We start from the raw sequence: 13,521 nt of genomic DNA on the forward strand, positions 1-13,521 counted from the left end.
TTCCGGCGAGGTAAATATATTCAAGTGGTTTTTAAAGAGGTGTGTTGTTACCATAAATGGTTAATTGGAGGCGTTTCTGAATGTAAATGTCCCCGAACGTGTGCGAGCCTGCAGGTTAAGAACATGGGATTTATCAACACTGATTACCTCCCGATGTTCTTAACCAGCAGGCTCGTGCACGTTCACGTAACTTATGTGGAAGTGGAGTTAAAACTCAGAACATCAGCATTACAATAATGCTCATTAATCTCTCTCTCATTTCTAGCATCTTAATTGGGAGAAAAAAGTAATTTATCCTCTCGACATCCCAATGAAATACTTATTTCTGTTTGATTTCATCCCCGATTGTACAGCCCATTAGCATTCCCTCAGACTTATTTATATTTAATGTGTACCCTGAAATGACGCCCCCCTAATATAATGGTAGGGAAACACTGGATATGCCTTTTATCATTTGTTCTACCTTAATATAGTCTGCCAGCGGTTCAATAGATAGTACGAACATCATGACATGATGATGCCTTCAAGGACTCTCGGTAAACACATCACTCAACTGTCTCTGACACGATGATGCCTTCAAGGACTCTCAGTAAACACGTCACTCAACTGTCTCTGACATGATGATGCCTTCAAGGACTCTCAGTAAACACATCACTCAACTGTCTCTGACATGATGATGCCTTCAAGGACTCTCAGTAAACACGTCACTCAACTGTCTCTGACACGATGATGCCTTCAAGGACTCTCTGTCCCTTTAAGCTTCAAGTCACCAACACGTGACCACGAGAGCTGAAAGGTGGCGTGCTTCTTTCCACGCCCACTTCACTTCTGAGCAGGACTGAAGTCCCTGCTGCTCTTCATACTGGATGTTCTGTATCACTGATAATCAGAATAATCATGATAACGATGATATTATATGATCAGAATAATAATAATAACTTTATTTATATAGCAGCTTTTAAAAACACAGGTTTACAAAGTGCTTTGACAAACAGCAAAAACAAGAAGAAACTAAACCAAACAAAGAAAAGAAAGAAAGAAGAAAATAAAATAAAAATAGTAAAACCAGTAAGAAAAGACATTAAGAAGACGACCTCACATAAAAGCAAGTCTGTAAAAGTATGTTTTAAGAAGGGATTTAAAAGAATTGAGGGAGTCTGCGAGTCTTATCTCCTCAGGGAGGTCGTTCCAAAGTCGAGGGGCCCTGACTGAAAAGGCCCGGTCACCTTTAGTTTTAAGTCTCGACTTTGGAACGACCAGGAGGCCCCCACCTGAGGATCTAAGACTGCGGGCTGGCTCATATGGTGTCAGCAGCTCTGTTATATAGCTTGGAGCGAGCCCCGTCTGTGTTTATCATGAATAATATAAAGAATCATCATGAAGTCTCTCTCAGAGTCTAATCTCTCATTTATGTTTTTTTATATCAACAGCTGGTGGAGTCTTTAAAGAGAGGATCCTGCTGATCACAGAGCTGGAAGCAGCAGCTGGTGTGTTGGTGAGTCTTTAACTGGGCTGTGTTACTGGGAGACTGACGGACCAATCACAGCGCAGATGACTCTCAGTGCTGCAGTCTGAGCTGCTCTGAGATCAGCTCCACCGTCACACACAGGACCATGACCTCGGACATTTTTCTATTCTCATATTCTGAATTTAAACTGCTTCATGACTCAGCGACCGAAGATGAACTCTTTGATTTGTATATAAATGTTTCTGTTGCAGCGCCACCCTGTGGACATGTGTAGTTGTGCAGGTTATTCATTGACTCATATTCACAGATAACAGTAGAAGTTGATTCCAGCTGTGCAAGTTAAAGTGTGAAGTTCTGCTTTTAACCACGAGTCGTTGGTCGTCTGATAATAAATCAGTCGTCTCTTTGTTGGATCAAAACAAAGAGGAGGGTTCACTGAGTTTTTAAAAGAACTACAAACAGGATGTCTGGATCCAGGTGCAGAGTCAGCACCTGAATATTTGATGTAATATGAGATGATATAAAAAGAGCTGAATAACATGCAGACTCAATCATTGATATTCATTCATCATGTCAGGGTAACAACGGACACGTTATCAAACTATCTTTATTTTTAACTTCTGATGTTTATTACACTTTGATGTTTGAACCTTCTGTTTTTATTATCTCAGGATTTTAAATAGAAATAAATTCAATCTGTGGAGGGTTTTATTTGAATAATAATTCATGTTTAGGTTCTGTTGCTGCTATCACTGCTTTCTGCCAGCAGGTGTCACTGTTTCCACAGTTTCCTCCCAGACTGATCGATCTGAAGAGATTATTTCTGTGTCAGGAAACACAAAGAAAGATAGATGATGCCAGCTCTTTTATTTGTTCTTATGTTTTTATATTTCATGTTCAAGTTTAATGTCTCTTTTTGTAATCACTGCCCCCTAGTGGACAGGAGTGTGGAGCGATTCAAAGGCAGAAAAAGAATCTTTGACTGGACTTCTGTAATGAAGTGAAGTGTGAAGGAAGTTGAGCTTTCTTTGAGTCTCTCTGTAGTTTGTAACTGAATACTTGGACTCTTCTTCACTTTAGAGGGAACATGTTCTCCACATTTCTTCAACACATTCTCTACGAGTTCCTCGTCTGATCTAATTAACCCCGTGTTTTAAGATGGGCTGGTGTTTCTGCTCTTGGTGTAAACCCAGACACAGTGATCTTTCTGTCATGTTGTTCATGTGTGTTACTCTTGATAATTCACTCAAATAATGTCTCTATATTCTACAAGTGATTTACTTTTTAAATAACTGACACCATGTCAACACAAAGTTTCACTGCTTCCAATCCGCCTCTTATACGACGGCCATGTTGCATTAAATAACATCAACCACTTCTGTTTATTAAATATCACAGTCTGGATTTTATTAAGGCTGTACATTAATCTTCTTTGAAATTAAACTTAATTTGACTCAAACATGAAGTTGGTGTTATTTTCTGATGTTTATGTTTTTGTCCTCTTGAGTCGTTTGTTTTCAGATGTTCATCAGGCTCCAGGTCCCATCGAGGAAAAGTTAATTCCTCATGATTTAATTCATGAAGCCGACCCGAAGTTTTGGATGACACAGTAAATATAGACTTTAGTTCAGTATATAATTCATGTCATTATTTTAGTTTCATTGTGGACAAAAAAAAGCAGATTGGAGCATATTCCAGACAGACACAGCCTGTCCCGGTTACCATAGTAACAGTCCCTGTAACCATAGTAACTCACTGTCCCTGTAACCATAGTAACTCATATAGTGATAGTAACTCACTGTCGAGATCGATCGTCAGCGCAGACTGCTGGATATCGTTTGGAAACCTCACATCATCTTACACAGAGCAGGGGAGGAGTTAACTAAATGATTTGAAATGAATATACAGAGATGTTTGATTAGTTTTGTTCCCAGTGGTGTTACTAAAACAGCGGAGTGGTGGGAACATTTAAAAAAACTGATTTCTAAGCCTAACCATTAAGTCGTGACATTAGCATATTTGTTATTTTCTCCTTTAATAAAACATAAACGCCATCAGTGACCTCAAATTACGACTGAACTATTTGAATCCCTCTAATGTATCTTCTTCATATTCTGTTGTTAATATTTTGAATGGTCTGCTGATGCAAAGTGGAGCCTGAAGAAGTGAGTATACTCTTAATTAGTCCCTAAATGTTTTAAGGGTCCCGTCCTAATCGGCCTCTGTTGTAATCAGTGACATGGAAAACTCCTGCAGATTTAGTTCAGCTAATAAATGAGCCTTTTGTTTTTACACACTGACACTCTTCTGCTGCTCGACTTAAAGGAGTAGAGATTGTTATGAAGTCAACATAAAGCTCAGAAGAGGAGCAGATCTGATCTTTTTAATGTTGACAGACTTCAGACTGAAACACCTACATGCCTTTACGTCTCCTCATTCCTGAGCAGTGTTAGAGGTGATGTGTTACATCTTTGTAGACTTTTATGTTATGTTAACATGTATGGACCGGACCCTGGAATTAGAAGTGCTCACTTTAGTAGGGGTCCAGATAATGGCACAACGTGGTGTAGTTTGGTACCATAGCTTTGGTACGTGTCCCTAAATATTTCACATATTAAGTCGCTCACCTCTAAAATATTTGTACAATAATTGTAAGAGCAGCGGGCTACCTTTTGCTTCTAACTGTTATTTTTGGTTTGTGGTGAACAATGAGAGAAAAAGTGATGACAAGTTCAAAAACACTCTTTGACAGGCCCTTTAAACATTTCTTCTGCATCATATCTGGACATCTTTACCTGTAATAGTTGGTTTTGGAGTACCTCTGTAAACCTTTCATGACTTTAACATATAAAAGCAGATGTTCCACCTGTGTCTGATCAAGTTAGGTGCGTAACCACAGACTCATGGAAGAAGTCTCACGAGAAAGTGGGAGAACGCAGGTAAGCCTATATTTAAATGAATTCACTCAATTTACTTGTAAAACTACAAGTGTTGAGACTCATCTCACAGCTAAATACATCTGTCATGTTTTAATGAATTATTATAAAATCTCGGGTTTCTTTCCAGATGAAAACGTGACAAACCGAAACATGACGTCCTCGTCCACGAGATTTAAACTTAATATTTACAGTCTGAGGTTTGACCGTTAGCTCGAGTCCTCTTTTAAATCTAACTGTTTGTTACTCACCTCATGAAGAGTTGTTTTCATCCTCTCCAGTGAAGAAAATCTCCCTCAGGTGAACCCGGAAGTTGTCCGAAGATAGAAACGTATTAATTATTCGGTCTACTTTCAGGTGAGCATCAATCAGCAGCAGTAACGTCCCGCCAGGATAAAGTGGCAGGAAGTGACGTCAGAGAAATATGAAAGGTTTTGTAAAAATAGATGGACCTTATTAAATCAAATAAAAAACGCAGAATTGATTTCTCTTTACTACGGAGCCCCTGAAGTCCAAAAAAGTAAAAAACAAAACAAATAAAAACTTGTGCGCACAATATAAAAAAATTTTTTTCTTATACTTTTTGGGACTTCAGGGGCTCCGTACTTTCCCGTTTAAATATATAATTACAAATAAAATGAAGTAATTTCTATTTAAAATATTACATAAATACAATCCCGTGAAAACTGATACTAAATGTGTGTTTGTTAATATTTCCTTCCTGTTTTCAAAAGATGAACCTTTTAAAACTAAAAACTATTGAACACCTTCTTTTGCAGTTTTCATGACACTGCGTTTTTTGTTTGATTTAGAAAAATACCTTTGAGGAAACATATAAATATAATAAATCCAACAAGAATTGACTTTTTAAAATTAATTTTCAAGTCCAATTCATCAGCAAATAAATATTAATTAATCTGTTTTTTATGTGGGCAAAATATTAAATTCATAAAACTAAATAGCTGAACAAATGACCCTCCTTTTATAGTTTAAAACTACACTGTAAACCCGAACAGTATTACTAACTCAAAGCCATTCAGGGTACAGAACTTAAAAGCAGCTAATTAGTTAAACAGTAAACTATTGAGTTCTCTGATCGAGTGATGTGTTTTAATTTAATATGGATCAATGTGTTTGAGTTAATATCCATGTCTAAATCATATCATTTGAGTTAACAGAAGGACGCAGCGTATGACGTCATCGACGTCGCTACGTTCACTCACACTTTTGAAAAACTCACAACGGCCATACTAGAAGAATAAGACCCCAGTAGGAGAATTTGGGGGATGATTAGAAGGATGAGAGGGGACAGAAGAGATTGGAATTATCCTGTGTTAAATGACAGAAAGGATGGGGCAATAACTAATAAAGAAAAAGCAGAATTAATGGTTAAAACGTTTGCTACAATAAACAGTTCTAATAATCTGAGTGAGGAAGCAAAAAGGTACAGGGACAAAACAAATATTGAAGCACTGAGTAAGAGAAATCATGTTGAGGATGAGATTAGTGTTCCTTTTACAATGGGAGAGCTAACAAAATCATTGGCTAAGTCTGGAATGAGTGCTCCAGGGAAAGATGAGATATGTTATATCATGTTAAAGCATTTAAGTACAGAGGCACTTAGCAGATTGTTAATGTTGTATAATAAGGTATGGGAGGAATGGAGGGTGCCAATTAGCTGGAAGGAGGCAGTGATTGTTCCTATAAGGAAACCAGGAAAAGATCCAAGCAATGCAGCAAACTACAGGCCAATCGCCTTAACATCACATGTTTGTAAACTGATGGAGCGCATGGTAAATGAAAGAATGGTGTACTATCTAGAGAAAAGAGGGATGATGGCAGAATATCAGAGTGGGTTTAGAAAAGGGCGAGGAACTATGGATCCGGTTGGTAAGCTTAGAAGACGTTGTAAGAAAAGCTCATGTTACAAAAGAAACAGTAGTTGCAGTATTTTTTAATGTTGAGAAAGCATATGATATGCTTTGGATAGAGGGACTTTTGATTAAGTTACATCTCATGGGAGTCAAGGGAAGGATTTTTAATTGGATAATGGATTTTCTGAACAAGAGATCGATTCAAGTAAAAATAGGTGATGAAATATCTAAAAAGTATGTTGTAGAGAATGGAACACCACAGGGAAGTGTGATAAGTCCGATTTTATTTTCAATTATTATAGGAAGGTCATTGTTTGTGGATGATGGAGCATTGTGGAAAAACTGGGGATTAAAGTGGGGATTTAAATTTTCTGTGGAAAAAACAAAGATCATGTTCTTTTCTTGAAAGAAAATTGGGGAGAATATTGGGTTGACATTGTGTGGAAATAAGATAGAACGAGTTGACTCATTTCGTTTTTTAGGGGTATTTTTTGATGTCCGGTTGACATGGAAGGAACACATCCATGCAAAAAAGTAATAAATGTAATGAGATGTCTCGTAGGAATGGATTGGGGAGCTGATGTTGCTGCCTTAAAATATATATATGTGGCGTTAATTAGAACTAGGATTGAGTATGGGAGTGTGGTATATGGATCTGCAGCAAAGACAACACTTGCAAAGTTAGAAATGATTCAGGCACAGGCTCTGAAACAGCTATTAGCAAATTATTGGCTGAACTTGAGAGGACATGGAGATAGTCAGCCAACAAAAGCAGTGTTAAAGGATTGCTGGGAAAAAGAGAGAACAATCAGGTCCAGTTTTGGATGGATCGGGGATAGAGTGGCGAGAGATATGGGAGTGTATGACAAGGATATCAGTCCAGCTGTTTTATGGCCACCAGTTCCAATGTGGCTGCTTGAGACAGCTGAAGTAGACTTGGAGTTACTAAAGATAAAGGAAAGGAAAAGAAATGTTGATTTAGTTAGTGAATTCTATGAACACATAGAACAGAGATATGGAGATCATGTACAAGTATTCACAGATGGATCTAAAGACCCGATGACAAATGCAACAGGATCAGCTGCGTTTATCCCAAAACTCAAGGTTGAAGTAGTGAAGAGAACGTCAGATTTCCTGAACGTGTACACAGTAGAGTTGTACGCCATTTTAGTTGCATTAGAATGTGTTGAGCAAATGAAAGGAAGGAAAGTGCTGATATGCAGTGATTCAGTCAGCGCTTTATACAGTATTCAATCAGGATCATCTCACAGTCGTCAAGATTTATTATAAGAAATCATATTTACACATTCCCAGGTGGTTAAACAGGGGACAGATGTGATGTTCATGTGGGTTCCAGAACATTCAGGTATAGCAGGAAATGAAAAGGTGGACAGGTTGGCAAAGGAAGCTGCAAAGAAAGAGAGGATTGATATTAACATCAAATGATCTAAGTCAGAGGGGAAACGAGTCACATGGAGTAAAATTAAACAGGAATGGCAACAATATCGGAACAATCAGACAAAGGGAAGACATTTATATTCAATTCAGAGGGAAATAGATAAAGTAAAATACAGAGGGAGCAACAGAAGAGAGGAGGTCGTAATGTCCAGGTTAAGAATCAGTCACAGTCATTTAAATAGCTCTCTACATATCACTGGAAAACATTCATCTGGTCTTTGTGAGATATGCAATCTAGCAGAAACAGTTGAACATAGTTATTAAATGTAGAAAGTATTTAACACATAGACAGAACATGATGTCAGAAATGGAGAGAGAGGGACTCGTAAGAAGAGATTTAAAAAGTATTTTGGAGTGTGGGGAGAGAGGGAGAGGACGAAGATGCTTGTTTAAATATCTCTTGAGAACAGGTTTGTTGAGGAGGATAGAGGAATATGAGTCATAATTAAAGAAGAAGAAGAAGAAGAAGAAGAAAGTTAGGGTAACATCAACATGACGGTGTGCCACTGACTGAAGCCACTACCATTCAACTGAGTGGCATTATTTCAGGTCTCGGTTCCTTGTTCTAAGTCATCTGCTGTGGTGAGTAAAAAAGTTTCTCAAACTTCTCGTGTCCATTTTTTTGTAAAGTAAAATGTGACTTCCTGCATTTAACAGACTTTAATAGAAGAAGAGATGGGTTTAGATGTTTCTATATTCTATCTAAATATAAGGCTTGCATGTGTTAATCACAGTGAAAGAGTATAAGGACTGTTACTGTTCTTCCATCCATGAGGCATACTGTATTAGGCCAGGTCCAACTGTAAGACATTTTCAATCCTTGTTGAACATAAGAGAATCTTCCTGTAGTTAGGCTGAAGCTAAAATGGTGCTTCAGCAGTCAGAGGTGAAAAAACAAGAATTAGTTGATTTTATTTTTTTGTGGCAGGAAGAGGAAGCGTGATTATCTTTGATGTGATTTGGCTAAGTCTGAGTTCTAGAGGCCTCGTAATAATAATGAACTTTAGGTTGCATTTTAAAACAGAATTAGGAGTTTGAATGTTGTCCTTCCATCCTTACAGTGGCTCACATTCAGCAGGTATTATAGAGACAGTATACACAGAGAACAAAGTGAGACAGCCAGTAACTGCCAACATGCATATTTACATGTGAGTGTTGTGTCAAGACAGAAACATATTTACAGATGCTTTTAATTGTGTGAGGAGCAAGAGCCTACTGTGCAGGACTTGTAATCTGGGATTATCTCCATCTTTTTTTCCTTTTATTTTTGCAGTGGGACCATGAGCCAAACTTTGAAGACACCCCTGTAGCTCTCCTCTATGTGGTCACTGACAGCTCCACTGGTACCATCCAGTTCAACCCTGACAGCATTTCTGATGTGATTGAAGCAGACCTTGATGTGACGGGTCTCCCCAGGTTGGATGATGCACATTTTCATAATGTTGGTTTTTATCTGAAGGTAATCATTTTATAAGGTTCCTTATCTACCTCAGCACATGAAATGTGTGATTCATTATGTTAAATTATTGGATCTTTATTTGCTTTTGATTCCACAGAAGTTATTTTCTCTATTTTGTTTAAATTGATTGGTTATTGTGTAAAATAAACACTGTCAATGTTTCCATTAAAATACAGTGCACATGACTGGATCTACAAAACCATTCCATTTGTTTCAAGTTGTATAGACTGTTTTAAACTTGAATACAAAATGTGAACTGAACAAAGTGAGTTGTATTAGTATTTTTTAACAATTGTTAGTGAAATGAGGGTTTTCTTGTACCTTTTGAGCTGATGAGAAGTTATTTTGTTTATCTTTTTCCTTCTGTGTATAAGTTTAGCACAATTAAATGTTTTGATTAGATTTCCCCCAGGCTTTGGGTTGAGCACAAATAAATCTATTGAGTAGAAGAGTTGGTTGGATTTAATTTGAATGAGTATCATCAAATCAATTAAAGCGAGTATGCATAACTTAAAAATATATTTTTTTTAAAGTAATACATTTGAGTTGGGAAAACTTAAAAATGTAAAAAGAAAATAAGAAAACAATTGAGTGAACTGAAGTTATATTTTTTAATTTCAGTTCTACTCAAAATTGTTATTTCTACTACTCAAAAACTTTGAGGTAATCAGTTACGACAAACATTTTGAGTACTTTCAACTTGTTTGGGTTTACAATGTACAGATTTGAAAAAGCCTGAACAGTAAAAGTGGTTTAGTTAATTGACTGATGGATGTTTGTGTTGTACAGTTATAATTATGTTCAATGTTTATAGTTGTCCTTATTGTTGATAAAAAGACGTGTAGATGTCTACAACATATTGAACATGTCTGTCCATGCATTTGATGTTCATGACTCTGTAATGGTAATTTCAGCCAATAAAAAAGAAGTAAAGAAAAGTTAGATTTATCCTTGACTTATTTAGCCTTATTAGTGTTTTTGCTTTTATTATGTTAATATTTGATGTTATAACTTTTGTACATTGAGAGCACAGTTACTGAAGACAAATTCCTCGTGGTGTGTGTCTCAGCATACATGACCAATAAAGCTGATTCTGATTCTGATCTTTGCAATGAAAATGAAATGTTGCTTTAAAAACGAGACAAAAGCTCAGAGATGAACAGAAGCACCAGGCGTCAGGAGGTAGAGAAAAGGAGATAGCTTTACTATAAAGAAGGCGTCGCTAGCAGAAGTTGCAACATCTCATCATACACGCATACATGGTGAATACATTTATGCCATTTTCTGTTGAGTATGTACCTTACAGAAGCTGTTAGCGAGACTTTGACGAGCTGCTCTGATACACATGGTAAAAACAAGAAGATGCTAACATGAGAAGTCATACAAAAAGACAAACAGCATGTGATCAATCATTTTTTTTAAATCCAGTTGCAAATCTCGTATGTGCACCGGTCAAATTCTAAGACATTGCAGCATTTTGAAAATGAGACACACGAGAAGCTGACGGTTTCTTTTTCTTTTCCTCCATGAAAGGTGAGCTGAGGTGACGCAGACAGTAAAAAGAGACGCTCAGCTCCGTGTGCACCTTCAATTTATCACAAACAAAAAGGACAAGAAAAAAAAACACTGACTTTCAGCAAGTATGCATAATTCTCTTTTCTTTGTAATATAGCCAGTTTACAATATCCCCCCCTGCTGTGATCCACTTGAAGGGGAAAGAGAAAGGCCATGTGGGAAGAGCAGGGTGCAGGTTTCCAGACCAAATCCAGGAGAAAACAAAACTTCCAGTGAGTCCTGTGAGAAAGTTCAGACTTTTGCTCCCAATCCAGTTTTTGATTTTTTTTTCTTCTTTTTTTCTTCCTTTTTGTCAGCACTGTTTTTCTGTTGTTGTTGTTGTTGAGGTTTCTGTGCTAGGTGCAAGAGTGAACATACTGAGAAACAAATGACGACAGAGAAACAAAACAGCCAGCTGATTCAAACTCAGGATATTGCTTTGAGTTTCTGCAGAAGGAGAGAAGGGGAACGCAGGATTTTAGACGAGGGGATTAGAGGGCAGAGAGGATGGGAAAATGGGAGAATAATCTGTGAATCAGAATTTATTTGAATGCGGCCGTATTTTCTGGATGTGCGTTTATGCTACCTCCCATGTCAGGGGCCTTTTTTTTCAGGTTTTGCAGAGTCAGCACTATTTCAAGTGTTCCTGCAAATTGAGACAAAAACTGCAGCTGACCTTTGTCCAAATATGGTCATAGGAAGGAGGGTCACTTACACGTGACCCTTCTGAACTTGAATTGAAATTCCAGGGTTTTTCCTGCATAGAGAATTCTTTGGCGCCCCCCAAAGAGGTTTTAACCAGCGCCAAAGGAAAATCACGAGCGCCAAAAGAAAAAAAAAAAGACGATTCAAACTGCAAATCAAATCCTCTCTGAATGTTAAAAATATCTATACATTAAACGACTGTTGAACAAGCAGAACATAAACTTAAATACGACGTCTCTGACTTCTAGCAGTCATCTCCCCTCTCATCCATTTACGCATGTGGCTCGCGCTGGATAGCCAGCTGATTACTGCGGTCAAGCCAGCCGCTCCTCGAGTTTACATGGTGAAGTGAGCCGCCCCTAAATCTGAAGTGCCCACGTATTCTGATCTTAATGGTAAATGCTCCGGACTCCAGAGCGAGCAGGAGTAACTGACAGAGAGAGCGATGACGTCAAGTGCTAAATGTCTAGGTCTGACCATAAAACTGACTATGAGATACACGTGTATGAAACGGGAGGAAACAGAATACTGTTCAGGGAATAACTTCGGAGGTCGGGGAGTGACAGTGAGTTACTATGGTTACAGGAACAGTGAGTTACTATCACTATATGAGTTACCATGGTTACAGGGACAGTGAGTTACTTTAGTTACAGGGACTGTTACTATGGTAACCGGGACATGCTGTGTCTGTCTGGAATATGCTCCAATCTACTTTTTCTTGTCCACAATGAAACTAAAATAATGACATGAATTATATACTGAACTAAAGTCTATATTTACTGTGTCATCCAAAACTTTGGGTCGGCTTCATGAATTTGTAACATATTGACCTGAAATCAACCCAAAACTCACAGGACATGAATGGAAACTCCCACTCTTCCTGTTTACTGATAACAAAAGCCATTCAATTGATTAACTGTGAAAGACACTTTACATCGGAATGTGAAGAACAGGACGTCATAAAAAAAACAATAAGCCTTTAATCCAAGTTAGTGAACCAGACCACTTGGATACGTGTTAAGCGAATCTTAGAATAAACATTCCCAGGAAGACAACCATCTGCCGAGTTAATCAACACGGCAGGGGAGGCCTTTCATGTGATCTGGACTATCTCAAACAGACTTAATAGCTTTAAGACCCGTTGAACGAACTGCCTTAACCAACATAATCCATTTCTGTTATAAAAGAATTTCGGTTCAATCCCTGAATCGGATATATGTATCCATGACATCATGCAAGTTAGATTCCGCTACGATCATCTATGACGAACTTAGATATTGGAAAACTAAATCACATTACCTGATGAACTCTACTTGAATCTTACGTGGAGCACTACTGCCCCCTAGTGGCACGAGTGCTGTACCAACCAGAGTTTCAGGATGGAGGAAGTTGATATGTGATTTTGTCCTAGTTATAAACTTAGTATTTCAAAATATTAATTTATACTCTTCATACTATATTAATGTGTTTTGAATGTTGAATGGTATAATGCTGGTTTCATTCCCATACAGGCGGAAATCGTCTAACTGTCTTCAGGTTGGACGTAATGTCTATTTCATTGCATAATTGTTTGAAATGTTTACTGCCGGAAATAATCCTACATACGAATATTGGCAAGGGTGATTTTCACATGATCGAACTTCTTATTTATACTCGTAATAAATAAAGAACTTTGAGTGGATTGAAATTAAAGTGAAACATCGGAGGCGGACTAGATATTAGGCCCCCAGTAATTTTTCTAATCCTCACGCTTGACTACAAGTGACCACGAGCATCAATCCTGACGAACGTTAATTAAGACTCTTTGAGCCGCTGAGAGAAGGACCCCCAGACAACCGCTTGGACCTTTGTGTTTTTCTTCAAACCCACCTCATTGTCGACTCCGACCACACCTGCTACGGCGGTTATAGTGGGCCACCGGCATTTCTGATCCGAAAGAACTCGACAGGAAGTCTTGGTACCATTCGGCGGAGTTCAATTGAACACTACGCCTCAGTAAGGAAGCATTCTGATTATGAGATTGGGTTGTTGAGTCAAGCTTGTGGTATCCGAATCAAAGCCTCAGAG

At 38.0% G+C, this 13,521-nt stretch overlaps 1 protein-coding gene across 1 annotated transcript in view; it reads left to right on the forward strand.

The window, feature by feature from the left end:
• LOC136178932 (NLR family CARD domain-containing protein 3-like) overlaps nucleotides 1-2,927 on the forward strand; it is a 31,034-nt gene extending 28,107 nt beyond the window's left edge. Inside the window, exon 7 of the mRNA XM_065953380.1 lies at nucleotides 1,431-2,927. Within this exon, the coding sequence (XP_065809452.1) occupies nucleotides 1,431-1,446 (16 nt within the window). The 3' untranslated portion in view covers nucleotides 1,447-2,927. The remainder of the gene's footprint in view (nucleotides 1-1,430) is intronic.
• The last annotated feature ends 10,594 nt before the right edge of the window (nucleotides 2,928-13,521 follow it).

This window comes from Labrus bergylta, chromosome 4, assembly GCF_963930695.1.
Source record: "Labrus bergylta chromosome 4, fLabBer1.1, whole genome shotgun sequence".
NCBI lineage: Eukaryota > Metazoa > Chordata > Actinopteri > Labriformes > Labridae > Labrus > Labrus bergylta.